At 47.1% G+C, this 23,272-nt stretch overlaps 1 protein-coding gene across 3 annotated transcripts in view; it reads right to left on the bottom strand.

Annotated features, from left to right (window-relative positions):
- Positions 1–23,272, bottom strand: part of DGKG (diacylglycerol kinase gamma) — a 226,520-nt gene that overhangs the window by 20,735 nt on the left and 182,513 nt on the right. For all 3 annotated transcript variants that reach the window (XM_027538801.1, XM_027538802.1, XM_027538806.1), the window contains one exon: positions 20,453–20,630. In XM_027538801.1, coding sequence (XP_027394602.1) covers positions 20,453–20,630 — 178 coding nt within the window. The remainder of the gene's footprint in view (positions 1–20,452; positions 20,631–23,272) is intronic.

Raw genomic sequence — 23,272 nt, 5'->3', positions numbered from 1 at the left:
GTTAAACTATTGGGCTGCCCACCAATGTGTAAACATTGCTAAAGTTTGCTAACCTACTGATGATCACTGATGAACATCAGCTGCCAACAGATACACAAGCTGTTAGTCTCTCTGTGATGGCACATAGGTTACCTCCTTTATATCCACTGATACTGCCATTTTTCTTCTTTGGTACTCCTTTTTTTCACATGTGTGAAAAGATACAGTCTCCTTAAACCCTCCGTCTCATTTGGACTTTAACAAGAAGCCACAAAAGGGCAAAGTTTGTTTAGGAGAATGCTCCAGGCTCTTTTAAGGAGTTCAGATCCAATAAACAGTGAATGTCTAAGCCTCTAGTCACTTAATTAATTCCCTTCTTACCCAAGCGTGTTGAATAACCATTGGATAGTTTTGCTTACTGTGTCATTTTACAGTGTCTGTGATCTCAATAAGGGTTGTGAATGAGAGAAGGAGGAGGAGAAGGGGGAGGGGGAGGAAGAACAGGAGGCAGGGAGGGAGGAGAGAGTGTTTAGGGGTGAGGAGGGCGGGGGAGTTGTACTGGGGTGGGAGAAAGGAGGAGAAAAGAGAGGCAGAAGTTTCTCTGTTGGCAGAGAGACAGATGTCTTTAAAAATGTTGCTCTCTGTACCAGGCTTTGGTGTCTGACAGTGCTGTGATAGTTCAACGTTTTCCCTCCTTGAAACATTCCCTGGTAACAAAATGTTCTAAGAAGCAGGGGACTTAATAGACTCAAGTTGTTTCAGCTTTTACAATGTCTTGGTCTTTTAACAAATTTCCCTGTTGAATGGCTCTAACTCGAAAAGTTGTTATCACTTCCCACACATTACCTTGCAGCTATCACTTCCCACACATTACCTTGCTTCCTGGCTCTAGAAGAGATGCAATACAGGCTGATCTCATCAGTGTGGTGGGTGGGTGGGGGGCAGGGGGTTTACACAGATGTGGGGCTTGGGGGTGGAGGGGGGATAAGTGTAGGAGAATGGGCAAGGATCTTGTTATACTTCTGGCCACTCTGCCTTTGACTCTGAATCTTTCCTGGCATTAAGAGGCTAGGATGACTCCTGACTGCTACTGCAGGAAGACTGACTGCTCTTCTGTTTCTCTACCGTTGCCTGACTGATCTTTCAACTTAAAATGCCTACCAGGAAGTTCTGAGGTAAAGAAATATATTTAACTCTGCTTCCCAAACCTGCTGGACCACGAGACTCTTCTTTTGTGTGACACCTATAAAACAGTTTTGTAGGTATCTATGGTCGTTTTCTTTGGAACACATTTTGGGAAATTCTGGCATCACTTAATTCCCTGTACTTCCTTTAGAACACAGACTTATGCAGAAACTAAATCTGGAGTTAAAATGAAACAGAAACAGAGTTACAAGTCAATGACCAGGTACATAGAACATTTAGTGTTCAGAACATAGAATCCAGGATCAGGACATCTGCTATACCAGGTGTCCTGTTTTACCTTGCTGGGCTGTGCTTAGTCGCTCAGTCAAGTCCGACTCTTTGCGACTCCATGGACTATAGCCCACCAGGCTCCTCTGTCCATGGGTATTCTCCAGGCAAGAATACTGGAAAGGGTTGCCATGAGCTCCTCCAGGGGATCTTCCCAGCCCAGGGATCGAACCTGGGTCTCCCACATTGCAGGTGGATTTTTTACCGTCTGAGCCACCAGGGAAGCCCAAGAATATTGGAGTGGGTAGCTGATCCCTTCTCCAGGGGAACTTCCCATCCCAGGAATCTAATCGGGGTCTCCAGCATTGCAGGCAGATTCTTTACCAACTGAGCTACCCGGTAAGCCCCCTGTTTTACCTCAGGTACGAATGATTCAGAGAGTGGTTTTTGGCAATTCATATCATCTCCATATTGTTTCTATACTCAATATACTCACTTGTATTTAAGATGGAATGTCTGTGTACCTTAGTAAAACAGGAATGCATTAATTCACTCATTCAACAGTTACTAAGTGACAACCATGTGCCAGACACTGTGTTAAGAACTGGGAATACAAAATGTTCTACTCTAAGGACTCTTAACCAAGAGGGAGAAAGTGTTAGGTATAGAAAATGTTGTGAGTAAACTACAGGAAGAAGGATGCCTGAGTAACTGATTCTGGGCAAGGTATGGAAGGAAGGTGCCAGAGACTTTAAGGAAGGTCTTGAAGGATGAATGTCAAGATAATTTGCTGGGTTAAGAAGAAAGAAGGACATTTCAGGGACAGGGATGATTACCTGTGTAGGAATGGATAGTCACTGGATGCACAAGGAAACTAATGTAGCAATAAAGTCAGTTGGCAGTGTCACTGGAAAATAGAAAAAGGTATTTCTACCTAATTAGAATTACTATTTAGAGATTTGTTTTCTATAAAACTATCAAAAGAGGGTCTCTGGGCTGGGCATCAACTTGTTGCAACCATGGACCTAGGTCTTTCAGCACTTTTCTTGGTAACAAAGTGTTATGCCCGGCTCTTGTGAAGCAAACACTTACTTTTGCTCTCCAAGAAAGAATAAAGATGAAGAATGGGAACATGGGATTAGGAAAAAGTGGAAGCAAAGATGGAACAGCATGGGCAGCCATAGTTGTTCCAACCTGGTGCATCTGATTCAGCCTCCAGTATAGGATTTTATAAATGCACAGCTGCTCATGTCACACCCATGGCAAAAACTCTTCAGGGGCACCAGCCATGATACCAGGTGCTGGAAAGGGAAGATGAAATGTGCATTCTTTGACACCTATGATCAGAGTGTAAACTGGAAGAAAAGTTTTTAGAAGTTTGGTAATGAGTCTAAAACTTTCATACTGTTGATTTATTTATTTCTTGATACTGATCACAAGAACATTGCAAAACCTAAGTTCATACAGATACGAATATTGTGGCATTACTTATTATAGTGAAACTTCTCCCTCTCCCATTTCTATGTTTGTGAAAATGGTAAATTATATGGTATCATACTATAGAACTTTACACTATTATAACGTTTACAGATTTCAATAACACTAAAAATGTAAGCTGCTAAGCTGCTAAGTCACTTCAGTCGTGTCCGACTCTGTGCGACCCCATAGACGGCAGCCCACCAGGCTCCCCCATCCCTGGGATTCTCCAGGCAAGAACACTGGAGTGGGTTGCCATTTCCTTTTCCAATGCATGAAAGTGAAAAGTGAAAGTGAAGTCGCTCAGTCTTATGTTATAATTTTAAGTGTGAAGGCAGAATGTAAACTTTTACAGCATTTTCTCAACTATATAAGAATGTGCATAGAAGAAAACAAATTCCCCTCAAATCTTAACAGTTGTGAGTTCTGGGTCATTCGATTAAAAGTGATTATTTTCTACTTGATGCTTTCCTAGTTATTCTGTATTTTCTAAGTATGTATTACTCTTTCAATTTAAAAGTCATTTTAAAATGCCTATCAACTGCCATTTATACCTGGAAAGATGTAAGTTTCCTCACTTGATGCCCAAGACCCACCCCCATCTGGCAAAAGGCTGCCTCCGCAGTGTTTTCCTGACATCACAGGGCAAGTTCCTGCTCCAGACACACACAGCAACATGAAGCTCCCCCAGAAACCTTACTGTTTCCGTCTCTTCTGTGCTTCTACGTCTGCTGTATCCCTGCTTGAAACACCCTCTTTCATTTTTACTTGCCCATCCAAACTTGGCTCGAGTGCCATCAACTTCAAGAAGCCTCCTGGACTTCCATGCCTGCAGTCGGATTTAGAGATTCCTCCTCAGATTTTCCCAGGTAGACATATATGGTCAAAGGAAGAACAGGGTGCTTGCTGTATTGCTGTGGGCAAGAGATGGCTGCAGTAATTAGGTTTACGTTGAACAGAAAAGGAGACGATGGACTAGGCAAAAAGGGAAAAGGCACGTAAGAGTCTGGATGCGTTCCAGGGGCAGGTGTTCTAAGACGGCTGGGAGGACGTGTTGCAAGCGGTGCTAGTGTGACACGTTCTACCTGTGGCCCCAGTGGTGGCAGCTGAGGGAGAGGGTTTTGATGGAGATCAGACTCAAGGAGAAAAGAGGCGAGGTCAGTGGCTCCTCAACTTTGCTGCATGTGAGAATTACCTGGGGGGTGGTGGTATTTAAAAATAATGATGCCTAGGTTGCCCCCTATACCAGTTAAAATGTGTGGACCTCCTACTGTATAGCACAGGGAACTATATTCAGTATCTTGTAATAACCTCTAATGGAAAAGAATCTGAAAAAGAAATATATATATATTTAATGAATAACTGAATCACTTTGCTGTATACCTGAAACATGGTCAATCAACTAAACTTCAATGAAAAATAAAGTGTGAGCCTGGAGCCAGGCATCAGTAAAGATCCTCAAGTGATTCCAAAATGCAAACAGTTTGGGAACCCCTGGGCCAGGTTACTGGGTAGATCATTCCCATGGGCCAGTGATTCTCAGAGTGTGGTTGTTTCCAGGGGAGGCCGGGAGGCAGCACCAGCCTCACCTGGAAACTTGTTAGAAGCGGAAATCCTCAGGCCTCACCCAGACCGACTGAATCAGAAACTCAAGGGGCTGGGCTGGACGGTCTGTGTTCTAACAAGCCCTCTGGAAGAGTCTGAGGCACACTCAAGTTGGAGAACTTGAGCCTCAGGCAATAAAACTGCCCCAAACATATGCAGGAGTTGGCGTGAAGAAAAATGTAAACAAGTTACTTCCTGACTGCTTTGATCCACAGCTTCCTCACTCTGAAAAGGCGAAGTTAGGAATAATAATACTGACCTCAAAGAGTGGTTATGAGATTCAATGGCAGGGGTGTATGTGAAAGCGCCGGGCACAGAGCCGGCTCCAAAAATATTATCAATTTTGCTTTCTTTTATGTCACATTCACCCTCCCAACTCCCAACTCTGTGTACCTCAGAGCTGTGTACAAGGGTCTACACCATCATATTCAGGGTAAAACATATTTAACAATCTGCAGGGTTCCTCATGGTTTCACATGTCCACACAAATGCCATAATTCCAGTTGAGCTTTAGATGAACTGGGAGTCCTGCTCCAGCTGTTTTTCCTCCTTTAAACTCTTCCCTGACTCTGCTCCTTTTCCCACTTCTTTGATCTCAACAGTCCCAGTTTGCGTTTCTATCTTGAGACCTGCCCGCAGGTGGGAGGAGGGACTGGAGCTCAGTGCCGACAGGCAGAGGCTAGCAGAGTGCTCATATTTGAGGGGCACATCTTCCTTCTTCAAACTCTCTGGAAGCCCAAGGGACAACGTCTTAGTTCTCAGTGAGGCATGCAAGGTCACTCGCTATCTGTCCCTGTTCCCAGCACAGGAATGCCTCTGCCTGGAGAACTCATACTTACCCTCCTGTGTTACCCCAGGCAGCGTGCCTTTTCCCCTCTCCTGTGCTCAGTGGATCTCACCCCACGACAACTGTCTCTGTACACATCACTCTCCCAAGCCCACTGTGACATGAAGGCTGGGAGATAATATTCTTATTTTGTTTATGTTTGAATCCTTAGCAGCCAGCCCAGGTCTCAGCACACAGAAGTGAAGTGAAGTGAAGTCGCTCAGTCATGTCCGACTCTTTGCGACCCCATGGACTGTAGCCTACCAGGCTCCTCCATCCATGGGATTTTCCAGGCAACAGCACTGGAGTGGGTTGCCATTTCCTTCTCCAGGAGATCTTCCCGACCCAGGGATTGAACCCGGGTCTCCTGCATTGTAGGCAGATGCTTTACCATCTGAGCCACCCCTACTAAATGCTTGTTAAATAAATTGAACAAACGACATGCTTTGGTGCCAAAGACTATGACAGGTTTAGCTTGAAAGAGGAAAAAGATGATGATTAATAATAATGATAAAATAACTTGCCTAGATGGAAACTAGGTAACATGCTCTCCATGCATCAACCCATTTAACCTGCATATAGCGATGAGCCAATCTGGTTTTCACCTCTCTTCTTTAATGAATAATTTTTATGTTCATTCTCATCTTGGCTGCTGGTTCACACTAATGAAAATTTAGTCCTTTAAGATGTGAGGGATATGTGGGTGTCATGATTTGGGCTCCTTGCTTGTGGGGCCCTGGAGAAGCATGGGAGATCTAGCAAGGCCTAGCAGGATACCTTGCTACTGTCGATCCCACTGCCAACCCACTTCCCCCTTCCATCAGCACGAAGGTCTGAGGACTGCCATGGACCACCCTGGGAATTAAGCAATCCTCAGTGGAGATGCTGAAACTCTGAGTATGTGATGGCACCCAGAGAATTTCTGAAACATTGCATCCCGGTGGTGAGGAAGGCTGCCCACACCCTGTGGTTGCTGTGTGATGTAAGAGAACTTGTGGGCTCTGCCCCCCAATGTAGGTTACCGCAGCACAGGTGGACTGAGGCGCTAGGATTCCAGCCCAAAGTAAGGATGGACACGGATCAAGTCGGTGGGTAGCATTCGTCAGCTAATGCTGACCTGAAGCTCTGACTGGCAGGTCTGTGTGACTAACTCAAAATGCAGAAATGTGTCACTACTACATACGTGGCCTCTGACAGACAAGTATGGAGTCACAGGATAAAGAAAGAAGGCTGAGACACTCTGCACAAGTTCTTGAGTTCGGGGCTAACAGTTTGATGGCTGTGTCCATACAGGGCAGGGTGTTTGTTTTCTGAGTCTGTTCTTTTGCTTGGGGTACCACAGGCTGAATGGCTTAAACAACACACATCTATTCTTTCATGGTTCTGGAGGCTGGAAGGTCAAGTTACACCTTGCAAGGTTGGCTTCTTCTGAAGCCCCTGTCCTTGATGTGCAGATGGCCAGCCCCCACTCCAGCTGCCTCTTCACACGGCCCTTCCTCTGTGCACCCCCAGAGCCTCTCTCTGTGCCCAAATGTCCTGTTCTTATACGGACACCAATCAGATGGGAGTAGGGCCCTAACTGCCCATTTAAACTGAATCACCTCTTTAAACTATCTCCAAATACAACCACGTTCCAGGGTACTGGGAATTGGGGCTTCAATATATGAACAAAATTCCCCCCACGATGTCCCTGCCTATAAGAGGGACAATAATAAAACCTGTATCATGGGTTATTTTGAAGACTAGAGAAAGAAAGAATGTGAAGGTGTGCAGTAAAACAGCAATGTCCCTTATCACTCGGGTACTGAGAAGCCGATGTGCAGGGGGAGGGTGGGTGTGCCATCTTCTCACTCTCCTCAGAAAGAAGGGATGCAACCCTGCTCTGCCTTGCGGTTCAGCCCCCACCATCTAGAAGGTGAGTGGTAGCTGGCAAGCTCGATCCGCCAAGACTGTGTCAGGTGTCACCTTGGGCTCCCCTTCTACTACCAAATTTCCATGGAGATAGACCACACACCCTAGGAAGCTCGAACACTGAGCCCCACAGACCTGGGCACGGATCAGCCCACCTAAGCTGCCCACTGGGTCTGGTCTGTGAAGATGAAAGGCTGCTTCCAGCTAGAGAGCTTCAAAGCTGGCTTTGAAGCATGGTGGCCTGAAAATGGGCTGGGGATGGGGAGACGGAGTTGGAGGGGACTTTGGGGCTTCCCTGGGCACGCAAAGGTGAGTAAGTAAGAAGGCTGTCAGTTCCCACTTGGTCTTTCATAGCACCAGGCCTCAGGTATCCCAATCACAATTTATCTGAAGAGTAATCTGTGACCTGTGCTTTCCCTAGAGATTCTAAGTCAGACCCAGCATAAAGGAAGAGGGGCCCCATCCCAGCAAACGGAATAAGTAAGGAAGGTGCTCACCCCTTGGCCTAGAGAAGGAAATGGCAACCCATTTTGGTATTCTTGCCTGGAGAATCCCATGGACAGAAGAGCCTGGTGGGCTACAGTCCATGGAGTCTTAAGAGTTGGACACAACTGTAGATCTAATAACCACTCTGGCAGGATTGCTGTAAGGTTTAGAAGTGATGCCGTCCAGGGCCTGCACAGAGAGCACGAAGAAGGCCCTCAAAAAACAGGGGCCCATTACTGTGATTTTAGGTTTCTTTAGAAATGGATGTCCTCAGGAAACTGCCTTTGCTACATAGTAAGTGTGTGGCCTTTTGCAGATGGTAATTAATGTAACCCAGAGAAGATAGTTCAGGAGGAGAAGATGGAGGGGGAGGAGGGGAGCCAGAGGAGGAGATGGGAGGGGGAAGAAGAGATGGAGAAGGAGGTGGGAGGGGAGGAAAAGGAGGAGAAGGGTGCTGAGGGAGAGAGGTGCAGAAATACTGTGACCTTGAGATTTTAGGATGACTGTCCTTCTGGCAAGAGAAGCATCCCCATTTCAACTTCTTTTACTTTAAGACAGGGAGGTTTTTACTTGTAAATGAGTTTCTTAGTTCCTTTCCTTCCCCTGTGCATGTGCGTGTGTGTGTGTGTGTGTGTGTGCGCGCGCGCGTGTGTGAGATACAATTTCACAACGGTCCAGGTGACTGTCCCTTGCTTCTGGGCTGAGCAATGGGATGCAGAGACTTCAGTCATGGCTCTGTCACGCTTGGTGCAGCCAGGCACCCCTCCTGATGGGCATTTCCTTGATGCCCTCATCACACTGGCTGGCAGGTGTCTTCCACTCCCAGCATTCTGTAAAGCACCATCAGGGTGTAAAAGTGGCCAGAGGGTATTGAATGGTCTTGGACTGTGGATAACCCAGATGGAAATGGGAGGGAAAAGCCTCCCAGAGCCACTGCTTTCCAAGGAGCAGAAGGGCTGCAAGGCGGAAGGGAGAGGAGATGTGTTGGCCCCACAGGCAGGGCTGGGTTTCTGCCTCTACTCTGGCTGTCTAGTTGTGTGACCTTGGGCCAGCCACTTTTCTCCTCTGGGCCTCTGTTCCCTTGATCAGGGGCAAGGATATTCTCTCCTGAGTGTTAGTTTGAGCTCTTCTAACAAAGGTGGAGGCTGGGGTTTCTGCTCGGCTGGGTCAAGAGCAGGCTGGCAGCAGGCCTTGCCATTTCTCACACTGTGCAGAAGACAGAACATTCTGTGCAGCTCTACACGGAGACAAGAGGAAGAGCGACTGTGGACTCACAGTGGTCTTTGTCACTGGTTCCTAAAAGCCTGTCTGTGCGGTGGGGCAGGCAGGGAGGGACAGGGCCTCCATTCTGTGTGGCGTTCCCTTCTCGGGTTTGGCTGGGCTCCGATGAAGGCTCTGTACATTGGGGGAGGGGGCTCCTTCTCCCCTCCATGCCTCAGGGCAGGCTCTTCAGAAGGGGAGGGCAGAGTGCTGGTGGAGTTGTGTGGTGGGAGACCTCTCCAGAAGAGAGGGTCACCCCAAGTGGCTCTGAGGTGAGGGTCTACATCATCATGGCGGCAAGAAAGACCAAGAGTGAGAATGTCTTTTAAGGCTTGGGAGGCGGTGGAGCAACAGGAATCTTGAGCTGGTGCTTCCAATGACAACAGGAAGAAAAGGGCCAGTACTGGGTACAGACTCTAAAGCAGGCCTAGAGCTTTATAAACGCTACTGTTTTAAATCCTTGTGGCAACTCTGCTGGGTAGAATCTATTATCCCAACATAAAAAAAAAAAAAATCTTGAGGCTCAGAAAGGTTGAAAAACTTGCCTAATGTCACAGAGCTGGCATATGGTAAAGCTGGAATTCAAACCAGGCCTGTCTGACATAAAAACAAGCTTCCAAATAAAGGATGCAAAGCAGAGACCACATGTCTTGGCAGGCTGGAGTGTCTGAGGGCAGGGAAGAGGGCATGTAGTGGGGTAAGCCTCGCCCTGGCTGCTCTCGGGGGAGATTTCTTGGCAACACAGTCTTGTTAAACAGAATGCCGAAGCTGAAATCCTAATTGGTGTGTGACCTGGCGTTACTATGCCCACTGAGCTCAAGAAGCTTCAACTCCACATTCAGTGTCTGTAATAGAATAAATCAGCTAGTGGTGAGATTTTCCAGTTCAACTCAAGCCCGAGGCATGACACAAGGTACACTACAGAGAACGACACCTACTGAACTAATCACAGCTCAGAGGGACTCATGTACCCGGAAGGGCAAAGCTAGAGGAGAGTTGTGACTCTCTGGTTGCTGGGTCAAGACGAACCAGAAATGCGGGTGGTGGGGGAGGGTATTGTGGCATGGAAGGAAAGAATGCCAGGTTTGGTATGCTTGGACGTGGCTCTAGTCCCAGATTCACCAATTAGTGTGGCCTTGGACAGGTCAATTAATCCCCTGGGCCTCATTTTTCTAATTATAAAGTGTCTCTCAGGGGTGCTGTAAGGGATGAAAATGAGATGATGAATGCAAAATATTTCTAGTAGCATTGACTGCTAATTTCAAATAGGTACTTAACAAGTGTTGGATGAACTGTCCTGAAAATGGGAAGAACTGGGTGCTGGCTGCAGGTGGAAGACACAGGGCCCTGCTTAAGACATCCATTCTACCAACAGCAACCACTGGGAATGGGGAGGGCTCTGAAGTGGAGGCAGACAGGAGAAGGCTGAGCTTGTGGGCAGAAGCTGGGACTCTGTTGGGTAGTGTTCCCTTTGTTTGTCTCCCAATTCCTGTTGACTGTTATCCATTTTCCCTCTTGTGCCACTGACTCTCATTCAAGGCCTTAGACCTGTGAGCCTGTGCTCTGCACCAGCCTCCTAACTGGACCTCTTGCTGCCAGATCCTTTCCCTTTCTTCCAATACTTACTGCGTGCTGCTCTCTCATCCTATTGCTCCTGGTTTTGAATGCTTCATCTCTTCCCGTTAGTCAAAGGATCACATACTCAAGGGCACATTATTCCAAGGCCTTTACCAGTCTTCCCTTTGCTATTTCTAGGTGCTAATGCCCTAGCCCATGTGCCTCTTCTCTCATTCCATCTTTTCAAATCCATTCCAGCTTCAAGTACTGGCACATATACATTCTATCTTGTTCATTCATTCAGTCCTATATCAAATATTTATTGATTGCCTCCAAGGTCCCTGGCACAGTGCTGGGCAGCTGGGGACTGAGTTCCTAAGGAATGTCCCTCCTATTCTTACCCATCCCCACTCCAATGATACTGTTTCAGCCTATCATGCCAGTGGTAACTTGATGGTTCTACATGTATTTTTTACATTAGATTGGGAACTATTGGAGGTCACGTCCACATCATCATGCTGACACCCTCTACGGCATCTGGAGCATTCAGTACTTGAAGGCAGGTTGGCATCTGGTTCTATTGGGTATTGTCTTCATTTTGGGGACAGTCACTTAACCTCATTAGCCTCAGCCATAAAATGGATTAAGAAATTAAATAGGCAACAGCTTGGCCCATAAATATGTGCTCAGTAAATAACAGCCCAATACATATTTATTGATTAATTAAGAAGATAAAGCACTTCTCACATGCCTTAGACATAGATCAAGAAGCATAGGTTATGCAAAGCGTGTGGCCAGCATGGAGTCTTGCTGTGGGTTGCTTCTTAGAAGGTAACAGGTATTAAAGCTGCAACAGGGGAACAGGAGCTGGTATGTGGGTCAAGATGGGGCAAGCAGAAGAGGGAAAAATCTATAATGTCTAGGCCTGCCAGAGAGCCGGTCTAGAAGTTTCTTCTGCAAGTGAAAAATGAAAGGTTCTTTCGTTCTATTTTGAGCTGCAAATCTCCAAAGACAGGAATTCAGTTGGAGTTTAACTCCAACTTGAACCTGTGTGAGCAAGTTTCCCTCTGCAGAAGGGGAACAGCCTCTGGAGGCCCAATTCTGCCTCCCCTGCCCCTCCCAGTCTTGGCAGGGAGTGGGTGGGAGGAGACACAGCTGGAGGCAGAGTTCTCTTGATTCACAAGTCAGCTGGGAAAGAATGAGGAATTGCTTCTCTCGAATTTCTAGTAAATGCAGATTGGGTCAGGGACAGGCAGAAGTGGGGAGGATAGGATGGGTTCTCTGGTGTGTGTAGAAGCAATTCCATGTTTGAAAGACTAGTTCCTGGTCCACCAACTTGTGTCACCCTGGACGGGCCAATTAACCTCGCTGGGCCACATTTTTCTAATCTGGAAATTTCTCCTTGGCATTCTCAGCGGGGGCAGCCAGGCCCACCAGTGCAGTACTTCTCAATCTGGAGCAAGCATACACCACCAGGGGATCTTGCTGATGGGCAGATTTGGCTTCGGGAGGTCTGGCCTATATTCTGACACTCTCAGGTGAGGCCTTTGATGCTGGCTGTGGACCACATGAGGTCCCAGTGCAGGGCTGGGCAAACCACAGCTGGAGGGCCAGACCCAGCCCGCTGCTTGTTTGTGTAAATAAAGTTGGACTGGAACCCAGCCATGCCCATTTGCCTGCGTGTTGTCTATGACCACTTTCATGCTAAGTGGTTGGAGGAAAGCAGTTGTACCTGACATGGTATGGCCCACAAGGCCTAACTATTTTAATAGTTACTATGTGGTCCTTTATAGGAGAAATTTGCCAACCTCTGCTCTAGTGCACAGAGAGCAGGCCTGTGTGAACTAAGAGACCGGCATTTCAGTCCGGGTTTGGTCAAGCCAGCCACTTCACCTTGCTGGTTCTCACTCTCCTTATCTAGAGGAAAGGACCTCTAAATTTCTAAAGAGACCTGTGATTCTGGGATTTCAATACTATAGGAAACATTATAGCTTCTCCGGGCATCTGAGAATCAGGTTGTGCAGCTTTTATTTGGAAGCTGTGAAAATACACCTGGATAACCCGCAGAGTCCAGCAGGCAGCCTCGAAAGGAGCAGAGGGGCTGTGCAACACAGAGGCAGCTGGGAATACACAGGGGCTCGGAGAAAGGACCAGTAAGGACGGGAGGGGACCTCCTGGCCTCCTGTACAGGCTGACGCCAGCACAGGGGCCCTGGAACGCTGCTCATGAGCATCACACACACACACGTTCCATCCCATCAAACACAATTCCCTATCTTATCACTTCAGGTGCTCCTGGCCCTGGGAGCTTCTGGTCAACCAATGTTAACTAGCTCTTTCGGGGTCTCAGAGACCATGCCAGGCATAGGCATGTAGAAGGAAGTATGACATCTAGAACTGTGAGCTCACAGTTGGGTGGAAGAGACACCATCTGAGTTAATAATTACAGGACAGTTTCACGAGCCACCATAGGGGAACTGCTTGACTCTGGGTCCCTATCTTGGGCAACAGGTGATGCTGTCAACAAAGCAGGGAAGGTGGGGAGTGGGTAGTGGGCTATAGGAGAGGAGGGAGGATGTGTAAAGAGGGGGAAGAGAATGCCTTGGGGTTTGTTGATTCCAATGTGGGTGCCTGAAGGACTGAGTGACAAAGCTGATTTTCTGTGGAAAGCAGAGCAGGGTCACTCTGTAGGCCTGCCACTGTCACAAGGACTGACTAGTATGTTGCCATGGTTACTTCCCAGCACTGAGGGACATCCCAGTGCACATTTAAGTATCCCCAGGCTCTTAGGGGGTCACTCTCCTTGCTCTGTTTCAGCCCCGAGGTGAGACCTTGGCCAGAGAGACCTCTGCAAAATGCATGCTTTTTAGGAACATTTCTATTTTTCAACTTGAATGAGCAGTAAGAGGCTGGTGATTGCTCACTATGACTCTTTCTGGTCAGGTTTCTACCAGATAGGAAAATTGGGAACCTACAGCCCTGGACAGCTCTTGAACCCAACTGGACACTTTCTGTTCTGATGTCATACAAGCAAGGAGGGAGCCCTGAGAAGCACTGAACTCATGTGCTCGTGACTATCGTGTTGTCTCACTGAACTGTGGCTCTCCACCTGGGATGGTGGATGTCTGATGTCTAGTTGGGGTCCCTTTCCCTTGTTTTGGGATTCAGGGTATGACCCATACAAGTAGTGAAGATCTATGCGGGCACAGCGCGTGGGCAGACTGAATTACCTGCGCCTGCACAGTGGTGTCAACTGGCTGTGAGGCGGCAGGTTTTCCTCTTCCCAGGCAAGACCTGGGCATCTGGGTGGCATATTTGATGACTATATGCTTTTGCCAGGAGGCTGCCTGTGTGAGTGCCTGCTAGTCGGTTTGAGTACCAGGCTAGTGAGGCATATCTGTAGCCACCCCTGGCTGGCCGACTGGCGTACTGGGTAGCCATGATACTCCTTCTTAGCACTTATGACAGATCCTAATTCTATGCCTATCAGTGGGACTGTTTAACTGAGGCCTGGCTCCCGCACTCCCTAATGGCTGCAGGCGTTAGGCCTGGTTTTGCTCGTCACTGTGCCTGGCATTTCAGAGAAGGCAATGGCACCCCACTCCAGTACTCTTGCCTGGAGAATCCCATGGATGGAGGAGCCTGGTGGGCTGTAGTCCATGGGGTCGCTGAGAGTCAGACACGACTGAGCGATTTCACTTTCACTTTTCACTTTCATGCATTGGAGAAGGAAATGGCAACTCACTCCCAGGGACGGGGGAGTCTGGTGGGCTGCCATCTATGGGGTCGAATAGAGTCGGACACGACTGAAGTGACTTAGCAGCAGCAGCAGCAGTGCCTGGCATTTGGTTGGTGCTTCGTATGTGTGTGTTGAATAAATGACAGAAAGCCTGTCCCCACTGCTGGGAAACTGACTCAAACTGTATATCCTACCAATGGTGTCTGTCTCCCTGTCTTTACCAGGAATTGAAAAAATTATTACCTAATAAGACTCTGGGCAGATTTATGCCCTCATTGCTTAGAAACTCGTCTAGGACATTCTGTTGGCAGTTCAAATGGGATTGACTAAGAAATCACTGAGGGGAAGGTGACCTTAATATCGAATAACCAGAGGGGCCAGCTGTGGTTGACATAGCCTCAAGGCTGCTACTGGCTCCAGACTGAAGGCTGGATGGGGACAGATATTAAGCTCAGAGAGGAGTCTGAGAACATGTGTAGGAAGTCTCTGCATTCACATCCAGGGTGGTGCCAGAGAGAAGCAGTGGCAGAGCTTCCAGGGCTTTAAGCCCTAGCCTTTAGCCTGATAAGGACTGATGCAATCTTGTGCCGTGCACACCCTTGGTGCTTCAGGATTTGGCGCTGTTCCCCTTACCTTGCTTCAGCAGACAGCTTGCTCAGGTGGAACCCCCACACTGGCAACAACAGCCAAACACATTAGGCACAGTGCCAACAAGTAATCTTTGTTAGAGTTATGGGTTGCTCTAGACCAAATTCCTGAAGCAGAGATCAAGAGAGTGAAATTCTAAATTTGGTCATTTTCTTACATACTAAATACTTATCATTTAATTCTTCTGATCACTATTGATCAAGTGCTTACTATGTTCCAGGCATTCTGATAAGTGTTCTAAGTGGATGGTCTCATTTAACCCTCAAAACAAGGTGGCTATGCTGAGGGAGAGAGATTATAACAGGTTCCATCTTGCAAGGGCTGACATGGAGGCTTGGAGAGGTTCAATGACTCAACCAATGTCACAGGGCTGGTGGTGGGGAGGCCTGGGTCTTTCAACTTCTCTCAGCTATAAGTCCTCTAGGCTATGGGTCAGGAAGATCCCCTGGAGAAGGAAATGGCAACCCACTCCAGTATTCTTGCCTGGAAAATCCCATGGACGGAGGAGCCTGGTGGGCTACAGACCATGGGGTCACAAAGAGTTGGATACGACTGAGCGACTTCACTTTCACTTTTTCAGGCATATCTTACTTACCAAGTGAGTTTCTAATGGTTTCATAAAATGAAATTCTCAGTTTCACAAATACTTGCATTGAACAGTTTATAAGACCTTTTTTTCGCCAACATTTTTCACTGAGGGTCTGTTCCTGTCCAGCTCCAGAATCTACTGCCCACTGTGCTCATAGACCAAAGGCAAGATTCCTTTCTCTCTCTCTCCCTCCTTCTGACAAGCATTTCTGTAGAAATGCGCCAGGTAGAATGTTAGTCTTTGAAGGGAACACAAAGGTGAAGAACACGTGCTGTATTTTCCAGGTACTGGCAAGAGAAAGATACGATGAGGATACCCATGCCTATGAGAAAAGGCCATCCATAACCAGTGTGCTGTCAAGACACAAGGCAAAATTAAGTGCTCTAGGAATTCAGAGGCCAGATTCACTTCCAGGGGTGCCACTATAGGCTCCAGGAAGCAGATGGCCCTTGGGGTAGGTCTTGCAGGAGGAGCAGAATTTCAACCAAGTGTGTGTTTGGATTGGATCATAAATACTTCCTGTTTCCTGAGCATCTGGCTTGTGCAGTACACATAGTAGGTTCTCAGATAAATGTTCTAGGTGGACACTAACCACTTGGGGCCAGGCCAGGAATCATGGACTTGGTTCTGCTGCAACCACTGGACATAAATTGTATAAGTCCTGCCACTTCTCTGGGCCTCTGTTTTCCCCAACTATGAAATAGTGACATGGTGGGGAGTGGGTATACCCTTACTCATGGGTTTCTGGTTAGGACTAGATTAAGTCAATATATGCAAAACTAACTACAAAATACTATCTGTCACTATTCTTATTGGTATTACAAAAACTAAAAAGGATGAATGCTGTGGACTGCTCAATTATCCAACAACTATTATTTTTTCTTTTGACTAACCCTATTGGGTCAGGCATTGGGGATACAAAAATTAAAATCATCTAGCCTCCATCCTTGAAAGGTCTAGAAAAGAGGCAGTAGGTACAACTGATGGTATGAGTTTAATGTGCTAGGGCAAAGGGGCGGCTGGAGTTTGGCAGGATCTCTACTGTTTCTTAGTGACAGTGTGGGTAGGCGGCAAGGCTAGAGAGAAGAACTTCAAAATCAGGAATCTGGCTGTTAGCACCAATATGCTGCTGCTGCTGCTAAGTCGCTTCAGTCGTGTCCGACTCTGTGCGACCCCATAGACAGCAGCCCGCCAGGCTCAGACATCCCTGGGATTCTCCAGGCAAGAACACCGGAGTGGGTTGCCGTTTCCTTCTCCAATGCATGAAAGTGAAAGGTGAAAGTGAAGTCGCTCAGTCGTGTCTGACTCTTAGCGACCCCATGGACTGCAGCCTACCAGGCTCTTCCGTTCATGGGATTTTCCAAGCAAGAGTACTGGAGTGGGGTGCCATTGCCTTCTCCTAGCACCAATATAAAACAGCATTAAAGGTGAGGAGAAAATTTTCTTACAGCTTGAAGTTATACTATGTTCCAGGTACTCTGACATCCATCATGATAACAAGCTAGATATTATTATGCCAATTTTACAGATGAGGAAGCTGAGACTCAGAAAGGTTGGGTGACTTTCCAAGGTTTATAAGATTATAAAGTATAAAGCCTAAATTTAAACCCAGGTCATTCAACTTCAAGCTTGGTGCTTTTCCCAGGACCACTTCTTGCTTTCTAATCAGCCAATGGTTATATAGAACTCATTCCATGCTAACCTTTTTTTTTTTTTAAATTAAAAAACATTTTTTGGGGGGTTTACACTGCATGGCATGTGTGATCTTAGTTCCCCAACCAGGGATCAAACCTGAAACCCCTGCATTGGAAACACAGAATCTTAGCCACTGGACCACCAGGGAAGTCCCCATGTTAATCCTGATTGATTTTTTTTGGATTGCTTTTCCTAGAAGAAAGACTGACCCATGATGAGATTTGACAGTAACCTTTTCTGTTGTCATTTCCTTTAACATTTCCTATGATAGACCCCTTCCCTCCCACTAATTTCTCCTGTCTCCTCCCTGACCCTCAAACCGAGTAAAATTGCCAGAGTAACAAATCCCAACAAATAATGGACGTGCAGAGAGAGAGATCCCTACCTTCTCAGCCACCGGCCTGTAAGGTGTGAGACAAAACACACTGATAAAAGAAACCTGCCATATAATTCTGTTCAAGGAATCCATTAGACCAAAACCTGGCCATGTCATAATTCTGCAGCTCTGTAAGGAACCTGTGCCCTATGGGAACCTGTACAACTGTCAGATTTGCCTGTTTTACAGATAATGAAAACTGAAACCCAAGAAGGTGAGTGAACTTGCCCAACATCACACACTAGTGAGAGGCAGAGACTGGACAGGAACCCAGAAATCTTGACTACCAGGCCAGTGCTTTTCCACTAAAATGGGTCACCTCTTTAGCTTTTCCTCATTAACATCTCATCTTAAAGGAGATTATGGCCCTTTAAGAGAGCTCACTGTTGGTTGGTTCTCTGCAAAGCTAAGAAGCCAAGGCTCCCTCCTCAGCCTCTGCTCTGATCAGCTCATGTCCTCATCTAAAGAACAGGAAGTAGCTTCATTTTTAGCTCCGAAAGCATATTCTTGGGGTGAGAAAGGGGGATTTGGGGAAGAGAGTTCCTGTACATGATGGTCATGAGCAATCAGCAGACATTATTCTTGCTTGAAGAAGGGGAAGATAAATGGTAAGACATGTAAGGAACGGACAGTTGTCCTTGAGTTCTAACCAGAACACATCTTCAGCAAGGGTGTCCCCAAGTCTCTGCCTGATATGGATGGTGGGATCCTGCCCTGATTCTGTTCTGCCGAGATGCCAGAGTGGGGGCTGGGATGAAAGCACCAGGGTGGGAAAGTTTGCAGGAACTTTCTACAACCTCCAATGCTTCCCCCACCCTCCGCTAGTACCCACAACTTCCCCTGCCAAGGGAGGAAGGAGGAACACATTACTCAATTTAATAATTTATACAAATTGAAAAGTTTACTGTGTGAAGGAAAAGGGACTTAAGAGGGCAGCAGAGAAAAAAAAAAAAATTCCCTAGTTCTCTCTTAAAAAGGACAGGTGTGATGGTGACGCCTCTTGATGACCTTGGAATATGACAATCTGATTGTCTAACAGGTGGGTCTGAAGTAAGCCAGTAACCACTTTCTTGGATGGTCAGCCAAGTTTTGTTTCCTCCTACTGGTGGGATCGCATCCAGTCTTAGGACTAACAGCCTCGGACATCAAAGAACCCAGACTCCGATTCCTGGACTCTTGTCTGTGTCAGTGTTTCTCAAGCCTGGCAGCCCATCACATCGTCTGGGGAGGTCCAGATTCCCAGGAACCAACCCAGAGATTGATTAGGGAGATCTGGGCTGGGGCCCAGGACTTCATTTTCTATAGACAGGTGTGGTTTAGAAACCAATGGTCAATCCCATCCATTCAGTTATCAAAACTTCTACATCAGATGTGGGGTTTACAGCAAAGAAACCCGAGGTGCCAAGAAGTAGGTGAATGCCAGCACTTGGATCTGAATCCATTCTCCTGCCTCCTCATTGGGGGATCTTTGCCACAGCCCTCCTCACATATGGCTTCTCCCCCAGCCCCAGGTCACCGAGTCTACTGCAGATCCCTGGGGATGAGTGAGGCCTGTTTGTCCAATCCACAGAGGAGTCAGAGATGCCAGGAACTTTGAGTCCCATTTGGTGCATTGGTGGAAATGGCTGGTAAGGCGTAGGGCTGAAAATAATTTTAAGGGCATTCTCAGAGACCTGTGTTCTGTATCCTGGTGGGTAGGATGGCCTACCTGATGGCCTCTAAGGCACACTACCAAGTTCCAGGCAGAAAGAAGAGTCGGCTCATGGAAGTGGCCTGCCACGTTAGAGGTGCCAGGGTGGCAGAGGCAGAGGGAGTGAGGGGGAGTGAAAGATGTCTAGACCTAATGAGAGGCCAAACCATTTAGGGTCCTCGAGACCATGTGAAGACCTTTAGCTTTTAATCTTAGCCGCTGCAGAATTTTGAGAAGAGTGGCACAGTCAGACATATTTGCCCATGGGCATTCTGATGAGGTGGTGAGAACAGACTGTAGAGGGTGGGGGTGCAAGCAGGGAATTCAGCCGGGAGGATGTGCAGGAATCTAGGGGGCAGAGGATGGTGGCTCAGACCAAGGTGGTAGGAACGCAGTGGTGAGAAGTGGGTGAATCTTAGATGTTTTTAAGAAGTAGAGCTAACAGATTTTCTGATGGGTTGGATATGAAATGTGAGATAAAAGGGAATCGAGGATGCTGCCAAGTGTTTTGGCTTAAGCAATGGGCAGGTTGGAGTTATCGTCAACTGAGATGGAGAAGGCTGTGGGTGGAGAAGGTTTGAGGGAGGGACGCTGGAGCTCAGTTTTGGACTTGCTGAGTCACTCGCCCTCACGTGGTCCTTAAATAAAGTCTCACTACTCAATGAGGTCATCAAGGGAGTGAGAGCAGAGAGAGGAGAGGGCTGAGGACCCTGCCTAGGGACCCTCCAGCACCAAGAGGTCAGAGAGAAGATGAGGAAGCAGCAAAAGAGACTAATGAGAAGTAACCAGTGGGAAGAAGGGAAACCAGGAAGGTGTGGTGTCCTGGAAGAAGTGATCAGGTAGGGTCAAATGCTGCTGACAGATGAAGCAAGATTAAGGTTGAGAACTGACTACTGATTTAGTTACTGAAGGACTGGTAATCCTGACACAAGTAGCATTTGACCCCTAACCTCATGGAGTTTCAAACCCAAGGTCTGATTACTGACTGCCATTTAGGGATCCCTTACTGTATATTTTCTCTTCTCAATTAGGTTATAAATGATGATGCAGCAGGGATGAGTCAGTGTATTGCTTGGTTCTTGTAAGGCTGCAGAACCTTCTAGAGCCTGCTGTAGACCCTAATATGGTTTGCTGACAGACCCACCTGAATATGGCTCCCACTGGGGCACTGACCTAGCACAATTTTTCTCATGCCTGGCTTACCTTGAACACAGAATTTCAGTTCCTTGGGGTCAGTGATGACCTTCCTGCTTTCCCGGATCACAGCCCGGTTCTTCTTGGTTTCTCCCCAGAGATTGGTGCCACCATACATGCTGGGAATGTTGAGAATAGCAATGCCTTCAAGGAAGATGCTGCTCAGGTCCACCCCAACCCCGTCACACTGGGGGACAGAGAAAAAAAGGTCATCTGTTAGTGTCCTCATTGTATCCCAGCTCAAGGTGCGGTGCGTGTGGTGGGGGCTCTCATCAAGAATGTGACAGGCCCTTAGCCACCAGCCAGCCTCTGTCAGAAGCTGAATATTGGCTAAAGTTGCTCAGGTCTAATGCCTTATCCACTGCAGTGAGATGAGGGAGGTGATTTCTTGTCAGCTCTGGGGGTACAGTACAAAGCTTCAGGAACCATCTCTAGCAGGGCTCCCCAACCTCTGGGATCTAATGCTTAATGATCTGAGGTGGAATTGATATAATAATAACAGAAATAAAGTGCCCAATGAGTGTAATGTGCTTGAATCATCCTGCAGCCATTCCTTCCTCTGTGGAAAAACTGTCTTCCATGAAACCGGTCCTTGGTGCCAAAAATGTTGGGGACCACTGACCTATAGATCTAGAAGGGCTGGTTCAGAAGACAGCTACACACTGTGCTCCAGTCCAACTTCATTACCATCAACCCTGCCCCTCCGGCACCACTGTGAAGATATGGTGGAACATGGAGTCCAGATTCGAACAAATGACAGGAAAGTTTCATCTTACCCCTTCTTATTTAATCCCTCTTGTGAGAAGTATAAGACTTTAAGATTTGGCCGGCTTTCAGACTTTTTCTGTCTCCTGTATCTCTATCCTAAGTGCAATTTTGGCATATGTGCTTGCTGATGTAGCAGAGTTTCTTTATCCAGTCTCCACCACCCGCATCCCGCCAGGTACAAAAGGCCAGAAGGCTTGAATCTGTCTGTCTCAGGTATCTAATAGAGGTCAGCCTACCTTGGCATAACGCTCACCAACACAGCAAGAAATATATTAGCTGTGATCCTTGTTCTTCAGAACTGGAGGTAGTTTACTTCATTTACAGAAGAAAACACTACCCAGAGAGGTAAGCCAAGTTGTCCAAGATTGCACAGTTGATAAGTAACAGAGCAGGGATTCAAAGTTGGGGAACTGGACTACAAAGCCCTCTTTATCTTGCTTATTATGAGGCAGGAAGAAAATTAGAAGCATGCAACAAAAATCTCTCTGTGAGGTTACCTACAAATCCAAACTTATAGAGATTTCTCAAAAGAGGAAGAATGCAAAGGTAGGGCTTGTTGCCATTCATCTGGGCATCCTGATTTCTTTGCAGCTCCTAATTTATGGTATCTTATCTGCATGACTTGTTTCCCCAGCTTCAAAATGGAATAGAGTAGGCTTCTCTGGTGACCAGGAATTCCTTTCTTTATTAGGAAGTTCTGATTATTTGACAGGTCTTTCAATGTTGACCTGCTCCTTCTGTTCCTCCCTGCTTCCACCCATTGGTCCTTTTCTCCCTTCTGAAGTCAGAATGAGCCTGCTTCCTCTTCCATGGGAGTGCCCACCAGGTACATGATGATATGTACACTTCATCACTGTGCATATGTACTAAAACATTGCCATTGACCAGGAAGCTTTTATACACATCTCCGTTATTACCTTCATAATAATCTTATAAATTAGTTACTAAGATTACCCTCATTTTACATTTGAGAAAACCAAGACACAGAGGGGGTTAAGTAACTTGCCCAAGTTGCACAACTTACAAACGGAAGTACGTGGATTGACGGCAGGCCTTGGAGCCTTAGTCTTAGCCGCTCCTCTCTCTCTCCTCCCTCTCACACCACCATCTAGTTGTGCCTCCTCTGGGTGAGTGCTCTCAGCCCTCTGGCCCCTCCTGCGGACTTGCCCTGATCTACACACACTGAAGCTCCAGTACTTTGGCCACCTCATGTGAAGAGTTGACTCACTGGAAAAGACTCTGATGCTGGGAGGGATTGGGGGCAGGAGGAAGAGGGATCGACAGAGGATGAGATGGCTGGATGGCATCACTGACTCGATGGACCTGAGTTTGAGTGAACTCCGGGAGATGGTGATGGACAGGGAGGCCTGGCGTGCTACGATTCATGGGGTCGCAAAGAGTCGGACACGATTGATCGACTGAACTGAACTGAACTGAACACACACTACGGTCGGTTACTCTCTTACTCTAGAAGGTCCTGGCACTGAAAACACCACCAATGGCAGGATCTGATGGCACAGTTGGCAAAGGCATCTGCACTTCCTGGGGCTGGAATCCCCCAATACTATCATGCCCCAGAAATGAGAATATGCGGAGCCCATGTATGGGCTCACTATGTCCACCATGATCAATATTCTTATTGTCAAGTATGATCAAAGTTGCATTAGCTCTTTTGTGAGCAGCTAGATGATGGCTGAATCACTTCACCTTGAATGGGAGGTCATCTCAGGCACTCAGATCCTGATTCCATCATCTACTTCTCGGCCTGCTCTTCTTCATCCTGAACTTGTGTAGGTATTTTTAAATAACTTAGACATAGGGTTTTACACTTATTTCATCTGGCTTTCAGCCCAAGCCTCCTCCAGTCCATCTAGTTTATATTAAATCTTCATTCTATGACCATATGCCATGGCTCTCTTCTCATTTGGAGACTGTGTTTAATACATGTATATAATGGGCAAAACAGGGAACAAGCCCTTTCCTTGGTTAGTTTAACACACCAGGTATTGTACATTAAATGGTCCTTGGGGTATGGCTGCCTTATTAGGGATGCATCCTCTG

This window comes from Bos indicus x Bos taurus, chromosome 1, assembly GCF_003369695.1.
Source record: "Bos indicus x Bos taurus breed Angus x Brahman F1 hybrid chromosome 1, Bos_hybrid_MaternalHap_v2.0, whole genome shotgun sequence".
NCBI classification, from domain to species: Eukaryota; Metazoa; Chordata; class Mammalia; order Artiodactyla; family Bovidae; genus Bos; species Bos indicus x Bos taurus.
The sequence above is the reverse complement of the archived record's forward strand: the minus strand, read 5'-3'. Positions and strand labels throughout refer to the sequence as shown.